This window comes from Phoxinus phoxinus (genome assembly GCF_949152265.1).
Source record: "Phoxinus phoxinus genome assembly, chromosome: 2".
In the NCBI taxonomy this organism is placed as follows: Eukaryota; Metazoa; Chordata; class Actinopteri; order Cypriniformes; family Leuciscidae; genus Phoxinus; species Phoxinus phoxinus.
In genome coordinates, this window is record NC_136877.1 from 5,263,120 (window position 1) to 5,283,452 (window position 20,333).

Here is a 20,333-nt window from a genome sequence, read left to right on the forward strand (position 1 = left end):
CTATGTAATAGGCTATATGTAAAAAAAAATCAAAAATAAAAATAAATGCTGAATTGCACCAATAAAAAAAAAAAAAAAAAAAAATTGCATTATCAGTACTTGAATTGTAATGCATTGTATGTTCAGGGTCTGAAATTCTATAATTAAGCTGTGAATAGACCTATTTTAATTCAAAACTTTTCACATGCATTTTACATAGCCTAATCATCAGGTTTGGGAGTCAAAACAGGTTAAAACATGCTGTTCAAAAAACATTACATGATGGCAGCACTTTCAATAACATTCACCACGACATCTGACATTTACAGGTCACTACCATGTCTGCAGAAGAACTAAACACATATTTTACGTGATTGCCATATATAGACAAGGTATGAATAAGTACATGTAAATGAAAAACAAAGCTGACCATATATGGCCAGTCTAAATGAAAGGTGATGTTCTTACAGCATAAGTTGTGGGAAGGCTGTATTTTTTTCCTTCTCTACTATCATCTTTCTTTTGTGGTGGTGATCTAGCGGTTAGACACACCTATTCAGGCCTCTACTCAAGCTGAGTGCATTGGTTTGGCTAAGCCTGAAGCCTAATGAATGAGGGCAGGGCTGGGTTTGTTCATAAAGGAGCTGGACGTTTGTTATGAGAGCGCTGGTCCTGTTGAGGTGAGGAAGAAATGATCATGACAGAGAGTGAATTACTATGCCAAAGTGGAAAGCTACTGTCTAACTTTCTGTAATGTTAAGGGAAAGTGGGAACTGGCTCTCACAAATAAAAACATGCAATTTGGCAACAACATGCATATATTTTTGAAACGGACCTATCCCCTTACTCAGATTGCTAAATGGTTTATTTTAGGAAACTGATGCTAATGCTCGCCTGATTTACTCAGTCTGATAGTGACATCTGTTGGTGCATAATGTTCGTTACAGTCTATAGACTCTAATAGCAGATCACATTTTCAAAACATTCACTGTTACAGAAGAGGAGACCTGTTGGTGGTCCAGCATTGGCTATACTTATGCAAAATATACAGGGGATTAATAAAGATGAATCTCCAACCAACCTAAATAAAAAAATAAAAAAGATGGATGGATGGATGATAAGACCCCACACCCTCTTTAATGAATGAATGAATGAATGAATAAATGAACAAACAAACAAACAAACAAATAAATAAATAAATAAATAAATAAATAAATAAATAAATAAATAAATAAATAAATAAATAAATAAGATGGATGATAGATAGATAGACCCCACACCCTCTTTTTTAAATAAATAATAAATAAAGACTGTGTTAACCTATGGTTAAAAAACCTAACATGCAGGACAGCACACTATTATTTATATTCCCTTTTCAAACTATTCTAATTTTGAATTTAGGGTTTTCATAAGCTGTAAGCCATAGCCTAATCATCAAAATGATAACAAATAAAGGCTTAAAATATCTCACTTTGCATGAAATTAGTTTCACCTTTTAAGTTGAATTACTGAAATAAATTAACTTTTGCACGATATTCTAATTTTTCGAGTTTCACCTGTAGCCTAGGTCTATATCATTTTTGTAGGCCTATGCATATTTTGTGTAGGCTATAGAGGATATTGTGTGCACGTTGTCGTATGTGTATTGTATTATGATTTATCTTTGTAATTTTATCTTTATTTTGATTGTTTTCTGTGTACTGGAGTCTGGAAGCTTCACCAAGACATTGAGTATCATTCTGATTCTAATAAAATGACCCTGATTATTTTCTGTGGGCTTTATAGTAAAGATGCCATACGGTCTGTAGCCTACTTTTTTTCTAAACCGAGAAAATACAACTTACACAATTGAGTGATAGACAGAATTACAGCATCTTGATTGATGTGTAACACAAATTATATAACGGGAAGATGAATGCTTGTCGTTTTAGTATCGGCACAAGCTCACATTATCACATTCATATCACCATCTCCATTTCCGCGTTGTTTCCACGGCTTTAACGCGTTCCTATGGATTGGCAGAGCTCTTCTTAAAGCCTCTTGACCACTTGTTTAAAACTTTCATATCATGTTTTTAACATTCTAATGGTACTCCCGAAGAGGACATACAACCACAAGCGTCGATAACGCGACTAGATTATGTTGTGTTTGGTTGGAAACTGTGAATTTATCGGATTCAGACGTTGTTAGGCTGCTCCGGCTAGTTAGCAAAGCTATTAGTTGAGCCGGGCGGTGTTTTCGCTGAATAAAACCATGGCAAATGCCAACAATGGGGAGAAGACAGACGAAAACGAGCTAAGGGGGGCAACAGGTGGTGAAGGTAAGACGAGGTACAACTTTTAAACGAATTAGAGTGAGTTTTGTGAACTAGCCATGCATTTTCAGCTCTTTGAACTAGACGTGACGTCACAGTTTTCTTCGACGGTAACTTGACCAGAACTGAAGACTGAATCTTAACAAGGATAACTAACGTTACTAGACTCACTAATATTCCGTTGATGATTTTCAGTTTAATGAGTTCATTGTATTTCGTGTTTAGCCTTATAATCCGCGTCTGACGTTTCGTTTAAATTATTATGGAACTTCCTATTTAGATGTATGTTTTTATTACCAGTCAGATTATGAGCAATAAACACAATGAGCAGACAATTATCGCTTGCATATTAAAATATAATTAATTTTGTTTTATGGAACTTCCTCTGATGTCATACTTGCCTTGTCTGACGTATGTCAGGGCGTGTTATGGGGTTTTCTGGCCTGTTGAAAATAGTGATATTTTCATTTATGCAGTGACCCTCCTTTTTTTTACACCATTACGCAAGTAATGTTTTGACCAGGCTTATTGAATATAAATCTGATGATCATCTGATTAATTAAGCCTGAGTGATCTTAAGAGCGATCCAAGAGGAAATAAGTGACTAGATAAATGCTAAAAAGTAAGGGGCCTAAAATTGAACCCTGGGGGACACCAGTAGGAACAAAGACAATCTCAGACATGAAACCTCAAACTGTCAGCGATCAGAGAGATACGATCTAAACCAGGTGAAAAAATGCAGTCTCACAGACATCCAAAGACGGTTGAGTAAGAGGTTGTGAATGATTATAGTTCTTTGATTTATTTTGTGGTTCTCAAGCAGCAAGCATTCAACATGACTTAGATGATCTACACAAATGCAAGACAGAACAAGCATTAATATAAGCACACATATATATTTAAATTGTAATTCAACATCTAAGAAATGCGTTTTCCCCTATTAAAAATTAACATAAAATTAAAAGAACCAGGATTTCCACTGTCTAGAAATAATCCTAGACCTTCTAGACTTGGAAACATAATATAATTTATATAACTCCAGTGGGCAGTTTTACTAAAAATAAAAAAATCTAGTTATGTCAAGCTTTAAAATAGTTTATCTGGTAAATCATGAACGACTGGAAAAGTAACATGGCCTCAAAAAGGTTGAGAACCACTTGTCTAATATGTTCTTGTCTCGTCACATTAGATATGAATTACATAAATCACGTAAATGAAAGCCTATATTTTCAATTTAAAAATAGGGTGTTTTCTGCCAGTTGTTTAACATTTCTGTAAAACAGTTGTCAAATAAATATTACGTTTACTTGTGACTATCCTCACACTTTCTCACTTTTAAAACTGAAGCTCGCCTTCTTTGATTTAATTGTCTCAAGTACAATTAGGAAGACAACAACCCTGACAACTACCAGAGCGGTGCGTGTGGAGTGCAATTTAGCCATATAGATATGTAATAGCAGGGGACTTGTCTCACTCAATGTCAATGGTGGCCCTGCACTAAAGCCCTGTTTACACCTGATATTAAGATTAATTTTAGTCGATCGGGTCACAAGTGGACGACAGTAAATAAATACAGGTGTAAACGCGGCCTAAACCGTTTTTAGCTCGTCCACTTTCGACCGGTGTTGTGCCGAATTTTGACCCCCGCCAAATTATTACCCCCCTAGCATTGGTAGGTTTAGGATTGGTTGTGGGGGAGGGGTTGGGATTAGGGGTGGGGTTAGGATTAGGCAATCAGGTACTGACTTCAACGAGGGGGGTAATAATTTGGCAGGGGGTCGAAATTCGGCACAACACCGGATTGCTTTCGTAGTGTAAACGCTCATGTGATCAAATGTGTTCAAACCGCCACAAAACACCGTCTTATGGGAAGAGCTCTAGCCAGACGGCTGAAGACTCAAGTTTGGTTTGAAGATGATAAAGTGGACAAAAGAGACGGATTAAAACACCAGGTGTAAACGGGAATGTGTCTCCCTCGTCTACTTGTGATCCGATCGACCAAAACACGTCTTAATACCAGGAATAAACAGAGCCTAAGAGACTCTGTTGAGGCATCAAAAGCAGTTTACCCAAAGGAGGCATTCGTTCACTCGGTCCAACCAATCAGATTCTCCTTCACATCTCATACTCGAATGCAATTGGCTTATCCTATAGTGAAGATTATTTTAGAATTAAAGGTGAATGATGAATGAATGTGGTAGTCTCAGAATTAAAGGTGAATGATGCAACATAAGTCCAGCAGGGGTCACTCATACTTCATTATATACATAATAAACAGTTACTTTTTTGCTGAAATACATAACTACAGCAACACACAATACTGATGTAATAATGTCACAGGTCAGGTGTATGATTGTAGATTAAGGCTCAACCATTCAGAATCAAGGACCGGAACTATCTGTTTTATAATGGGTCTTTAGACACGATTAAAATATAGATGGATTGATCTAAATAAATAAATACATCTAACATTACATTAATTTAGTAGAAACTATAGGCTAGTACATTTTAGGAAGATTGATCATATTTTGAGGTCTGTGGCATCTAAGATTGAAAACCCCTACCTTTGCGAACAACAAATTCATATTCAGACACTTTAATAACATTCATAAACTAATGACATCAAGCATAAGGGTCAATATGCCTTTAAAACAGGGCTATTCTTTCAATTAAAATGTATGTTTTAAAGCTATTTGAGATTTGACTTTAAAACAAGATGTTTCCAAGAAGACAGGAAGTGAGAATAAACATTAGGCATATACTTTGGCTACACCACAAACCTCCTCATAAACCTATGCCAGCATCAAAAAAGGAAGTTGGGAGGTCAGGGTTCACCACATTTATAATTCCCTGGAATACAAAGATTGCTTCCTGTACTTTGACCTCGTTTCCTTTATTATCATGCTCCAGTGTTATGAAGATTGTTGTTCGCATGAACTCACTTTATTATTCTTTATTTGCAGATGTCGTGGATGATGTGATCCTGGAGCAGGGTGCTGTTCTGCTAAGAGGGTAAACTCATGTAATCCTCAATTTCATAAAGGCCATATACAGTACAGTCGCCACCAAAGATTATTCAGACATCAGATATCTATTTTTTTTTTTTTACTAGTGGGGGCAGGACACTATAGTTAATTTATGTAAGTGAGGATAGCAAAATACAGTAAACTGTGAAATATTATACTCAAAAATTCTTCATACAGTCGACTACCAGTAAAATGTATAATTTGTAAAAATACAATTTTATAATTTTTTTTATATTTTTATAAAAAATATATATAAAAGGCCTAAAATAAAATGTTACAAAATTTAACCAAAAATTATTTAGACACTTTAACCTCAATATGTTTTGCTGAAGTGTTTTTTTTCTTCAATTGCTAACGCTCTTTTTACACCACAGACTGAACCGAATTAAGCATTGCTTCTGTAACTGGTTGAGCTAAACTGGTATTATCTAATTGTGTAGTTAAATTTAACAGCTGACAGATATTCAACATAATTCATTTATGAGACAGTCTAACCGAAGGATGGACAAAACCAGTGAAATATCAACTGAGTTCTGCTCATATTTTATTACCATTTTCTAAAGTATAGCGAATAAACTGTGATAATGGGAGAAATGTTGAAGGTGTCTGAATACATTTTGGTTTGACTGTATATATGTGACCCTGGATCACAAGACCAGTCACATTGGTTTGATTTGGTTATATTTGTGGCAGTAGATTTGGCAGAATTTTTCTTTTATGCCAAAAATCATTAGGATATTTAGTAAAGATCATGTTCCATGAAGATATTTTGAGCATTTCCTACCGAAAATATATAAACATGTATTTTTGTGAGTGAATGCAGCACAATCGTGAACATAAATGCACAACTTTAAAGAAGATTTTCTCATTGTTTTGATTTTTTTGCACCTTCAGATTCCAGATTTTCAAAGTCATATCTCGACCAAATATTGTCCTATCCTAACAAACCATACATCAATGGAAAGATTATTTATTCAGTTTTCATATGATGTATAAATCCCAATTTCAAAAAAATTTCCCATGTGACTGGTTTTGTGGTCCAGGGTCACATATGTTATACATTATATGTATATCATTTGTGTGAATGAATGCATCTCTCTCACTGTTACTGCGCTTTGGTTTTTCACTTGTAGGTATATTATTGAGCGAGTTACTGTAGATGATCCATCCTTGCACGTGAGCCATGAGGATCTAGGAGGAAGACCTGAGGAGGGAGATGATCCTCATATCAAAGAGGTCGTTGGTCAACTTCTGAAGATAGCCGATAACCTTAACCAGAATGCTGAGCTTCGACAGTACGTTTTTCATTTTGTTTCAGCTCATTTGTCTTTTTGTGAATATATGAGGTTTTGTGAGGTTTCACAACTTAAGTGTCTAATCCAGTGGTTCTCAAACATGTTGAAGGTCATCCAAATTTTCAAAAGCCTGTCCTAAGATATAACAGCGGTTCTTGATTCCGGTCCTGGCTAATATACAGGTGAAACTCAATTTTTTTTAATAATGTGCAAAAGTTCCTTTATTGCAGTAATTCAACTTAAAAGCTGAAACTAATATATTATATAGACTCATTACATGCTAAGTGAGATATTTCAAGCCTTTATTTGTTATAATTTTGATGATTATGGCTTACAGCTTATGAAAACCTTTTCACAATATTCTAATTTTGAATTTGGGGTTTTCATAAGCTGTTAGCCATAATCATCAAAATTATAACAAATAAAGGCTTGAAATATCTCACTTTGCATGTAATGAGTCTATATGATATATTATATTCACCTTTTAAGTTGAATTACTGAAATAAATGAACTTTTGCACGATATTCAAATTTTTCGAGTTTAACCTGCACAACCAAATGATGTTTATTGTCATATTAAACATTGCAACAGACATTTATTATGCAGTTTATCTTTTGGCATGTTCTGCTGTAATTATGACAAGGCTGTTTGTTTTCAAACTTCTTTTTATTAACAGAAACTGGCTTTAATATATGAAATTAAACAATTATATTTTTTATTCCAGAGTTTTCATGAACTGTTCTTTACTAAAATAATAGCCGTTGATAATACTTCAAAGGGATAGTTCCCCCTAAAATGAAGATAACGTCATAAATTACTCTGGTGTTGTTCTATTGCTATATGCCCTTCTTTCCTTTATGGACCACAAAAAAATACAAAATAATAAATAAATAAATAATTTAATATACCATTTAACAAAAACACGGATACTTTTTTGTGTGATTTCTAGACATTGTATTTCATGTTTCACTTTTGTTTTGTTTGTTGATCTTGATTTCTCACAACTTGTGTGCTTTTTCTGGGAAAACGGAGTGAACTGCGGCACTAATAGTCACTTGTCTAGTTCAATTATAATGACTACCCATAGTAATATTAGTAATTTTACACACATAATAGGATTTTCCCTTAAAATAGATAATTCTGAGAATGTTGCAGTTTTATATGGAAATTTGTTTCCAAAAATGGCAAAAGGTAATTGCGTCTTTTTATCGCACAATTCTGTAAATGACAGTAACTAGTCTTGTGCCAGGTTTGGGTGAAGAGATGAGGCAAGGACTCAAACGCAGAATAATAAGGTTTTTATTAATAATAAACATATAACAAAAGAAACAAAAACTACCCAGAGGGGGAACACATGACTTGACTTGACTAAACTGGATCACAGGGAAAACCCCACAAGGGTATTATATCATGAGCAAAGACAATGAACCAGCACAGGACTGCAAACACAGGGAGAATAAATAGGGAGAGCAAACAAAGGAGGTAACGAGGGAGGACAGGTGGGGCAAATTAATCAATAATCAGGTAACAAGGTGGGAGGAGCTAGACAATCTACAGGAGAACACATGGCACAAGGAAACATACATGACAAGAATCTGAATCCCGACACAGAACCGAAACCAATCTAGACAGACGTGTCGGGATCCAAACACCATGCCCCGGCCGCACATATAACAAGGCACGTAGACAAGTGAGTGCACGGCTCGAAACCGCGCACTCAGACAAAGACGAGACAAAACCGGGAGTGTCAGATCTCTGTCACAAAACTAAGAAATGAACCGAAGTGACAGAACTGACATCTTGGCTCTAAAGTTGGCCTGGAAATGTAATGCACAGTATAAATCTTCTGCTCTATCTTTTTTTGTGAAATAGAAACTGAAATAGTAAGTATTTAAACCAATAGTTTTGCTTTTAATTTTGCTTAAAAGAAACCCATTAATTTGTGTATGTTGCAGTGCTGTCTGCGACTTAAGCTGACGCCAGTTACAGACTTTTGTAGAAATGCTCTATTTACAGCCAGCTATGCTTCATTTATTCCTTACAGTATGTTATCAGGATAAAAGGAAAAAGTATTTGACTGGTCATGTGATCTTGAATATCTGAAATGGCTTTTATTAGGTGTCTTCATCTCATGTGGGTGTAGTAGATCATTTAAAAAATAAATCAAAAGTACAATTTTCTTTAAGAGTGAAATCATTTAATAAGGAACAAAAGACTGAATGACGGCACTTTAAAGATTGAAGAAATCTGTGAATGTTTGAGGCTATAGTCATAAAAGCTACAGATACACACCAATCTTTTAGCAACATTCGTCTGAAAGTAGAACAGTGACATTTTTTCGGGGGTTTTTTTAATGCTCAATTTATGTTTAGTGATGTTCTTATACACTGCACTTAATCCTTGTTTTACCTATTTTTAAACCCTGGGTCAAGGGCAGTTTTAACCCTGGGTTAGGAAGCCCTGCTTCAAACCAAACCTTTTGGAGGGTTAAACCCAAATTACAGTGGAAAAATAAATCCAGCTATACAGTTGCAGAAACTATCAGGCTGGGTTTAGTTTCAGTGTCTGAGATAAAAGTTAAACAACAATGAACATATTAACTGGTGTGCAGAAAAAGCCCTAATATTTTAGTTGTATGGTGTTTACCAAAATTTGAAATTTCAAAACCTGACGGTTACTAAACCAGGATGAAGAATGAACAATGTCTAATGTCATAACCAAATGATTTTCATGTGATTCCTCCATTTACCATACGGATGGTATTTTATTTAAAACAAGTATGGTAGTAGAGTTTGGGAACCCCATAACATACAGTACACTTCTTCTCCCCTCAGTCTCATCAGCACCGTTCAAGCAAACTGCGCTCAGGACGTGTTCATGACGGTGGCCAGGAGCATCTTTGATGATGGCATCAACTGGGGACGCGTGGTGGCTCTGTTTCACCTCGCGTACAGGCTCATCTACATGGTAAAACTCCCAGTTGGCCTTTTATTTCAAAACGCCATTGTGGTGTTCATGATTTATTTAGTTAACTTTTCATTATTTTAATTGAAAATGTGAAACCATTACCTCACCATTTGTTTTTCAATCAAAGTGTCAATGGCATTGCATTATTAAAGGGTAACTCTCCTCAAATTGCAACCTATAGGCTATTTTAGTTAATCTACCCGAGTCAAACATCTGTGTAAAAGCATCATTAGAATGGAAACGCCACTTTTAAGATCGACTACTTTTGACTGACAAAACTCCAGCCACCGGAAACACTAACTGAGTCGTACAAAACCTTTCTTTTTAGTAAACTTTGTGTACACAAACAATGTAGTCAGTGCTGGAGTTCATGTGTAGAGACCCTGGTGACACTTCAAGCACAGTTTCATGTTGTGTCGAGCCGCATTAGTGTTTTAAAAATAGTGATTTTGATGCTATCATAGAAGTGCCCCATGCACTCCCATTCAAAAGGCATTTTGAGCTAAAATGAAAATACGGTCAATCTTAAAAGTGGCTTTTCCATTCTAATTATGCTTTTACACGAAAGTTTGACTCGGGTAGATTAACAAAAAGAGCCTAGGTTCAATTTTTGGGCGAAAAGGAAAAGGAAAATAATAAAAGAAAAATCCATCCCTTCCATTTTTGGGATAGTTCACCCAAAAATTAAACTTAATTTACTCACCCTCACGTCGGTCCAAACCCGTAATACTTTGCCAATCTTTAAAACACAAATTAAAATATTTTTTATTAAATTGGAGAGATTTCTGTCACTCCATTGAAAGTTTTGAATCGTCAGAGGAATAGACTTTCAATGGAGGGACAGAAATCTCTCCAATTTAATTAAAAATATTTTAATTTGTGTTTTAAAGATTGTCAAAGTATTACGGGTTTGGACCAACGCAAAAGAGATCGCAAAATAAATCCATATGAATTGAGAGGTTTAATCCCAAGTCTTTTAAAGAGACATGATTGCTTTATATGAACAGATTTAATTTAGGCTTTCATTCACATATAAACACAGATCAGTGAATGTGCATAGTGCTTTCAAATATAGTAAACTGAAGCACAACCGTAGTTGCTTGAATTTGAGCTTCTGCAAGAACCAATGAGGTTTCTTTACACGCATCAAGTAAGCATGCTTGAGCTTCCGTTAATATGTGTTAACAGAATTATGTATGTTCGCTGATCAGTGTATAAATGATAATAACATCCTTAATTAAATCTGTTAATCGTATAAAGCGATTACTGTCTCTTCAGAAGACTTGGATTAAACCACTTGATTAATATGGATATATTTTATGGTTTTGGGTGAATTTTCAATGGAGTGACAGAAATATCTCAGATTTCCTTAAAAAATCTTTATTTGGGATTCAAAGATAGATTAAGACAAAAGTCTTATGGTTGTGGAACAACATTGATGACAGAATTTTTTTTTTTTTTGGAAGTATCCCTTTAAGGATGGCTCTACTTTTTTCGATAATACAGATGCTTAATAACCTGATTACTTTTCATTCCTCTAGGCCCTGACTCAGAACCACTTTGAAGTTATCAAGAGGATCATTAGCTGGGCTTTACAGTTTATCAAGGAAAACATTTCTGCCTGGGTCAGACAGCAAGGAGGATGGGTAAGTTGCTGTTTTGTATGTGTTGTCTGGCCACCCATGTGGAGCCACACAGGTCGAGCCAGACATGGGCCACCACACACACACACACACACACACACACACACACACACACACACACACACACACACACACACACACACACACACACACACACACACACACACACACACACACACACACACACACACACACACACACACACACACACACACACACACACACACACACACACACACACACACACACACACACACACACACACACACACACACACACACACACACACACACACACACACACACACACACACACACACACACACACACACACACACACACACACACACACACACACACACACACACACACACACACACACACACACACACACACACACACACACACACACACACACACACACACACACACACACACACACACACACACACACACACACACACACACACACACACACACACACACACACACACACACACACACACACACACACACACACACACACACACACACACACACACACACACACACACACACACACACACACACACACACACACACACACACACACACACACACACACACACACACACACACACACACACACACACACACACACACACACACACACACACACACACACACACACACACACACACACACACACACACACACACACACACACACACACACACACACACACACACACACACACACACACACACACACACACACACACACACACACACACACACACACACACACACACACACACACACACACACACACACGAGCCAGGAAGAACATGAGCACAAACCCAGACACATCCCGTCTAGGAATACCGAGACACACAAACCCGCAGACCCAGAATGGCACGCGGCTAGATAGTAATGATCTGCTTCTTACACCTCTTTATCTTGAAAATATATATCAAGAATGCCTACTTTTGCCTATTTCATCTCTCATACACCAGTAAGATGTGGTTTGCATGTGCGCTGCAGAGCCTCCACTGGGCTGGCTGCATTTCCCGGGGCCACTCAGGTTTAATAGCACACATATGATCATAAAGGAAGCAGAATGTGGGGTGCGGGGTTTAGACTTCAAACACTCGGGAGTCATGGAGCGCACCGTGGCCCTGAGAAACCGCCATATACTAAACATGTGACAATATTTACAGTGCACTAAGCAGCATGAGCCTGAAGAATGCAAACCCAGCGAGACTCTTGTGTGCTTGACCCTCATTTTGGGGGATTTGAGGAGGATCAAGCACCTGCTGTTTAGTGTTTTAGAGATTCAACTGCAGGGGAATATGCCACCAATATTACAATTCAATACGTGTAGTAACATATCTACTTAATTACTGACATTATTATTTTTTTGCATAAGTCAGGACACCCCTATGTTAAATTCCCATAGAGGCGGCAGATTTTTATTTTTAAAAGCCAGTTATTTTATGGATCCAGGATACTGTGCATCCTGATAAAGTTCCCTTAGCCTTTGGGATTAAAATATCCGCACATCATCACACACCCCTCACCATACCTAGAGATTGACATGGGGTATCACAGAAACTACATACTTCACCTTTATATTCATTACAATTCTCCTTTGGCTAAGCCACACCCTAGAATGTAGATTGACCAATCACAGCGCAGCCAAGAACGAGCTCCCACGGAGGTCCGACACTTCTTCACAGCACTCCATTGACTTTAACACAGCCGTCTCATATTTTTGGTCTCGGCAGGCTATTACCGTCGTAGTTTTATCAGAAATATGGTTAAACGTTGTGCCTGGGGCATTTGTAACACAGATACACGTTTCCCAGAGAGGTTGGAGGGGGGTGTCCGTTTTTTTCCCTTCCCAAAACCGAAGTCAAATCCTGACAAGTGGCGATTTTGGATTAAACTGTGTGGACGTCCTCAGTCAGCGAAACCCCTCAAGGATCAACAAGCACACTTGTGTGCTCTAAGATAAATTTAGCTTTTAACCTTACTGTGAAGTTATACTAGTTAGACAGTTTTAGGTTATGATTTCGGTTCTCTACCCTAATTGTTGATACGCTAACACACGCTGCTAATAAATACAACTTTATACTCGCGTAGTCCGTTTGCTTTGTAATAACGATTATAGAAGTGAATAGAGACCCAGCTTTGCATGAACAGTGTTTCTCCTGATATTGTTAGTCCCAGCCTCCGTCTCCATTAGGATATGCGGTGGTTCATTTTTTGACTGTGACCGTTATGCTTTTGCCTCTATTCGGATGCCTTGTTGTTGCTCGCGTTTCACCGTATGTCTTGAATACAGCCTTCGAACGCATATTGCAGCTTTTGCCTACTTCTATCAGACACTTTATTTGCTGCTTTACTTACTTTTCTTAGCCAAAGGTGAATTCCCATCCCTTAAAAGAAGTCATTATTCACAAGTGTCACTCTCTAATCTCTTCAGCACTTCGATATCCATGCAAAAACAAACAAACCTTGATTTGATGGATGTCATTAAAGGTTTTGTGTGTATCTAATGCTGTCTCTGGCCTGTGTTGCAGGAGGGCAGTTTCCGCAGCGTGTCAAGATGGCGCACCGTGTCGTGCATCGCTGCCGTGGCGTTCCTCGTAGCTGCTGTTTACTGGAAGAGAACTCGCTAAGATAAAAGTGCCAGATTCTTAATTCTCACAAATGTGGAAACTCCTATCAAAAGCAATATCATGTCTAAGTGGTGCAATCACGCTTCATGTAGCCCTGCTATGGTTAAAGACTTCAACGGAAACAGCCACTCCGACAGACACTGTAGCCTTTTATTGTGATTTAATGTTTTTTATTCCCTGTCTGCTGTTGTTCTCTCTATTTTTTTCTATTTCAGTTTGAGTCAAGGAACATCTTTCGCCTTGATTTATTTATTTAAAGGGATGTGTTGCTCTACTTAAATGTTTTTAAGACACTGCACTTTGTCTCCACCAGTGCCTTTTTTTTACTTCTCTGGCTCAGGTATCTAATTTGTAATGTGCCACAAAACATACCAGCCCTACCTCAGATCAGCTACAGATGAGACCAACTGTTTTCCAAATCATTGTTTTTCCAAGTATATCATTAGGAATACAGGGACAGGGCTGACAAACAGGTAGAATTAAATAATTCAATGTTTTAAGAACGCTAAACCTTTAAAATGCATTTCATGTGATCTAAATGATTGAAAGGTTTAGCATTTTATTGTTAAAAACCGTTAATGTGGACAATTCTTGCACACCTTGAAATAAATATGATGATGAATTACTGAGATATGTCTATGTATATTTTTCATTTAAATTGATATGTATATTCCTTGCTGGAAATGCACGTTGTACTGATTCTCTCAACCAAACTATGTGTTTTTAAAAAACATTTACCATGGGAATGCCGTGGTATTCTTTGAAATGTATTCAGTACCATGTTATCTAACATGTTTATAAGATACTATCATTTAAAATGACAGCAAAATGACAAAAAAAATCAACAAAAATTTACATGAAAACAAACTTTAAAAATAAAAGCTAATTAACAATATTCATAAAACTAAAATAACACTGCAATGTATAAGTAGTGTTACAGTATGACCACTAAAGTCTTTGGCTGCGTCTCAAATCACACTCTGTCTTGAGTATTACTTTTTTTTTAAAATAAGTAATTACTTCGAGCACCAAAAAAGTATGTTCTGTATAGTATGAATGTATTCTGGATTCAGCATGTTGTCATTATCACGTGACTTACCAGCGCCAGTTGCGTCGCTTCACTGTCATTCACAAATCCTCTCCTGTGGCCTCATGGGATACATCCATAGACAGTATATAAGAGGATACATCATATGCAAACTTCACACTTCATCTGCGCTCGTTGTCTTTTGTCTTCCGGCCTATATTTTCACAGCGATCTTGTGTATTTATGAATGAACGGATCGTTTTAAAATCTTCCCGGTCTACTGACATTTGTTAAGACATCTGCTTTAAACATTACAATCCTCATGATAACTTTCGTTAACTTTACATTAAGTAAATCCACTTCAAAAGCGAATTACTCCTGGACAGTGATGCCATAGAGACACACAGAGCGACCGCAAAAACAGAAGTTCAAAGACAATATTCTAAAGATGGCGGCGCCCTCGTTTCTCTGGCGCATAAGGTCTACTAGGGAAGATTATGATTTTGGATGCAGCCAATGTCTTGTTTGGCTTCTCTAAAGGAGAGTGTATGAGTGAGTGACAGTCGGTGCTGCGCAGAGGCCCTTATTGTTTCATTATTTCCTGATGTAATTGGAAGCATACATACTCATCCTGAATCATCTCTGCGATGGGATCCACCAACGCTCAAACCACTAGAAAGAAGATCCATGTGTCCGACTGAGGGAAGCCGTTACCCGTTTCCTCCAGACTCACATGCGTGACATAAATAATGGTGTACAGTTGGCGATGTATATGTATATATATATTTTAGTTAGAGAGTTTTTGATGGAACTAAAGGTTCCAATTCGGTATCGATTAAATTATCATTATTGACAAAAAGATAAAACATTAAAAAAAAACATTAGCCGTGTTTTGTGCCATTTCCATCAGTCCATCAGTCAAAATATCGGTCTTCTTATCCACATTTTTAGATGTCAACATTTTATAGTGACATTTGGGGCATGCATACAGAAATATGTGACCCTGGATCACAAACCCAGTCACAAGTAAAGCTCATAGGCCTATATTTGTGGCTATAGCCAACAATACATGTATGTATGGTAATACATGTACAAAATAATATGGGTCAAAATTATCGATTTTTTCATTTATGCCAAAAATCATTAGGATATTTAGTAAAGATCATGTTCCATGAAGATATTTTGTAAATTTCCTACCGTTTTGTGAGTGAATGCAGCACAATCGAGAACATAAATGCACAAGGAGATCATTAAATGAATTAAATTAAATTTAATGCATTAAAAGGAGATTTTTTCAATGTTTCGATTTTTTTGCACCCTCAGATTCCAGATTTTCTAATAGTCATATCTCGGCCAAATATTGTCCTATCCTAACAAACCATACATCAATGGAAAGCTTTTAGATGATGTATACATCTCAATTGCAAAAATTTGATCCATGTGACTGGTTTTGTGGTCCAGGGTGACATATTCTCTGTATTATACTATTTATCATTGTGCTACTACTCCTCGTCCTTTGCTTTTTTAGAAATGTCGTCAATGCTTCCTAGAATCCAGCATAGAGGCTTTGGACCCAATGACACGAGGCTTCTGAAGCGTGCCAGCAGCGTCCGGACCGTGTCTGTGTTAGCTCAGCTGTTAGAAGACGCTTACACACCGTCACACACCACATCTCCAGCAGGACAATGACCAAAGTTTTCAGAAGTCAGATTTCACGTGTCGTTATGAACCTTTGCCAGCTATAAACCTTGTGTGATCAGCTGGAGGCTTCAGAGGCTAGACACAGTCAACAGCTGGGTAAAAAAAGTTTTGATCTGATGGTGTAAGAACAGGATAAAAAACATGCCTTGATAACTCATGCTGGTTGTATATTTAATTTCATAGATGTTCATAATTCAGTGCGCAATAAAACACAGCATTTATATGCGTGGTCTCAATGCAGCTTTTATTAGGCTCACTGTGTAAGTACATGATTAATTTATTTCATATTGAAGCCTGCTTTCACTTTATAGAGTAAAACAAGATAATTGTGACATATCCCATTGTGACTCTATATCTTGCAATCTCAACTTGATTTATTTTATTATAAGGTATTATTATTGTTGTGAGAAATTACTCTGCAAGATATAAACTCACATTGTGAATTAGAAAGTCACAGACTTCAGAGGTAAGAGGAAATAAACTGCACCTGTAAATTAGACTAAAAATCGTAATCAAATTTGTTCCTGATTTGGCAAACACATTGTTTTTTTATGATTATATTGAGCCATCTCTGTGCTGACAGAAGGTCACGGCTGAATCCTCTTGCGGAGAGGTCAGTGTAATACTCACGTGTGGTGAGTACAGACGGTCACAGATGAACACGGGTCACTGGCGTATCTCCAGCACACACAGCTGTTCAAATGAGGCCTGCACCTGAGCTCTTGCTTCAGATGAATGAACAGGTGGCTCCTATCAAGAAGCAAAAACACATATATGTTTCCAATTATGCAATATGTTTGTGTGTGTCAGGGCACGTGTTGAATTAGAGGAGTTCCTCTCTTGAGCGAATCCACCGGGTTGATCACGCCATTCATGAGTAGTACTTTATGCAGATGTAGATTTTGTTTTCTGTAACATGTCTGCATTCAGACAGTGCTGAAAGCTTCTTTTCCTGGATCAACGTTCTTGGTCATTCTGGAACGACATTTCAATCAACCAATCAGTTAATGTCAACTTTAGGCTTAAAACAAGGGTTAGGCGCTTCTACGCCATTCTTATTCATATATCATATCATATCATATCATATCTCATATAATATTTCATTTCCCTCTGATTTTAAAGGAACATGCCAACTTTTGGGACTTTAGCTTATTCACTGTATCCCCAGAGTTAGATAAGTCCATACATACCCTTCTCATCTCCGTGCGTGCCGTAACTCTGTCTGACGCACCCACCGCTAGCCTAGCTTAGCACAAAGACTGGAGGTAAATGGCTCCAGCTAGCATACTGCTCCCAATAAGTGACAAAATAACGCCAACATTTTAATATTTCCATGTTGTGATTTGTATAGTCACAGCGTGTAGAAATAACAAGGTCACATGAGACACAGCCATTATCTAACCGTATGCATACTGGGAACTATATTCTCAGAAGGCGAAGCACTGCTACATGGGCGGAGTGATTATCGCAACACTGAGCGAACTCTCGTCTCCTCACCACGGGGCTTCTCAGGCGCAGAATCACTCCGCAGAAGTAGCAGTGCTTCGCCTTCTGAGAATATAGTTCCCAGTACGGTTAGAAGATGGCTGTGTCTCATGTGACCTTGTTATTCGTAGGATAGGATAGGATTGGATAGGATAGGATAGACTTTATTAATCCCACACTGGGGAAATTCCTTTGTTACAGCAGCTCAAGTAAAATATAAAAGTAAAATACAAAAACACGCACACGCTGTGACATTACAAATCACAACATGGAAATAGGGGGATACGGTGAATAAGCTAAAGCTAAAAAATTGCCGTATTCCTTTACTGCCGTAAAAAGGGAAAGGGTTAGTTTTAGGGTAGGGTGAGGGTTTTTGGACAAAAGATGTTGACCGAGGAACATGTCTTGCTTGGCAAAATCACCTCATAATGGCATAGCTATAATCCTGAAGCGAATAATGTCTTGTATACTTTTTACTTTTTTTAGTTTAAGGCGAAATATTTACACGAAGAATCAAATGTTGTACAATACAACACACAAAATAAGAGAAAAGAGGCACACAAAAAAATACACTCTTAGAAGAAAAGGTCCTTAAAGGGTTCTTTCAGGCGCTTCATATATACAACCTTTTAGGGGTTCCCATCATGGGATCATTTAATGGATTCAGTTTTAATAAAATTTTTATTTTAATTCGATTTTATGAATTAAACAGCTCTTTAATTGAACACACCTGAACCAGCTAATCAAGGTCGTCATGATTACGAGAAACTTCCAGGAAAGGTTGTTTAGTGAGGTTGGCGCTAAACGCTGCCGGATGTTGGGACTTTGGGAGCAGGACTGGACTAAAGGAAAGATGTATTGTCTGCTGTCAACAGTCTGATGTATGAAGTCACTTTCAAACCAAGCTGATTTTTGTAGGTCAATGCGGCAAATCCACGTGATGAACTTGAATCTGCTTTCGCCCACATGGATTCCCATTGAAATGATTGGATATTGCCAGGGAAATTTGTTGAATAACGATAATTGTGACCGCATACATTCTCCCAAACAAATGCATATGGTTTGTCCAATGTAATTAAATGTCCATGTCCAAAAAATAAATAAAAATAAATCTTCTTTAGTCTAAAGGTGTGGTCACATTTGTGAAATTTCTTGTACAAAAAGGTCTATTGTCTGTTGTTAGTCTCGCGATGTATGAACCACAGATCACACAGAAGTTGATTTCTATTGGTCAACGCGGCGAATCCGAGTAATGAACATGTATACCGTTTTGTAAAGAATCATATTTAAATGTAATCAGCATCAGAGAAAAGTATACACAGGACTTAACAGCATTTATAAATCATGTATAGAGATATAAGCCACCGTAAGCCCCAGCGTCTCTTGTCAGTAGTGTTACGTAGTTATTTCCTTGAGGAAACTGTCATGATTTGTTATGGTCAGGTCTCAGTGGAGGGAACTACTTTGAGCAGTAACCTTTCTATTGTTTGGGTGAAGCGCTAGTCGTTGGTCAAAGGTTATACTTAGCAATGACTCAGTGTAAGTCCCCCGTCGAGAGCGACCTCTGTGGTTGTCACTGTCCTTATGGAGCTGGATCCCCATGGACCATCTCTGACGCAAAGGAGCGCCCACTGGGAAAAGCGAAGGGGAGACTGAGGAAGCCCAGCTGTGGATCTCCACAGTGCAGGGAACCCATCTAGACAAAGCACATGGCCTGGCCGTAGCAGGTTCTTCTGTCTCCGGTTGTTAATGGAGAGATCGGGTGTGCGTCTTTCTCTCCACCCACACAGAGAGTACACATTGCTGTCGGGGGTCGACCTCATATGTAGGGCCCGCTGTGCAATGCATCATCTTTTACACTTATTTAGCAACAGGTCAGCTCTGTTCAAGTTAACCTGGCTGCTATTGTGGATTATTTCAAATCCAACAATAAACAAATGAGTCATTGCTAATGAGTAGAGCAACTTCAAACTTGTTCACAACAACTTTTATTGACTTAAAACTGCACTTAGTAACTTTTTTGTGTTTATTTCACAGGCGGATATGACGGTGACCTTGGACTTTACACTGACACACCTATTGTACCTATTATACCAAAAGGTTTTGGTAACCATTGCTATTGTAGAAAGAACTTAATTATTATGTCACTCGTGACTTATTCATTCTGCAGCCAAAGTTTACAGTTATCATGTGATCTCAACATAGTCTCAGACATGGCACGACCATATTAAAAAC

General features: G+C 37.6%; 1 protein-coding gene across 1 annotated transcript; it reads left to right on the forward strand.

Annotated features, from left to right (window-relative positions):
- The first annotated feature begins 1,760 nt into the window (after nt 1-1,760).
- LOC306994717 (apoptosis regulator BAX) lies at nt 1,761-14,654 on the forward strand. Its single transcript, XM_079605485.1, has 6 exons — nt 1,761-2,299; nt 5,257-5,305; nt 6,453-6,614; nt 9,449-9,581; nt 11,123-11,227; nt 13,787-14,654. Exons 1-6 carry the CDS (start codon nt 2,233-2,235, stop codon nt 13,883-13,885), a joined length of 615 nt encoding a protein of 204 aa, XP_079461611.1. The 5' UTR covers nt 1,761-2,232; the 3' UTR covers nt 13,886-14,654.
- Nucleotides 14,655-20,333: the final 5,679 nt, after the last annotated feature.

Bases quoted from the DNA above. Each gene is read 5' to 3' on its own strand.
- LOC306994717 (XM_079605485.1), top strand. From the start codon at position 2,233: ATGGCAAATGCCAACAATGGGGAGAAGACAGACGAAAACGAGCTAAGG. The intron at 5,306-6,452 runs GTAAACTCATGT...TTTCACTTGTAG, and splicing joins GGTGCTGTTCTGCTAAGAGG to GTATATTATTGAGCGAGTTA. The intron at 11,228-13,786 runs GTAAGTTGCTGT...CCTGTGTTGCAG, and splicing joins TCAGACAGCAAGGAGGATGG to GAGGGCAGTTTCCGCAGCGT.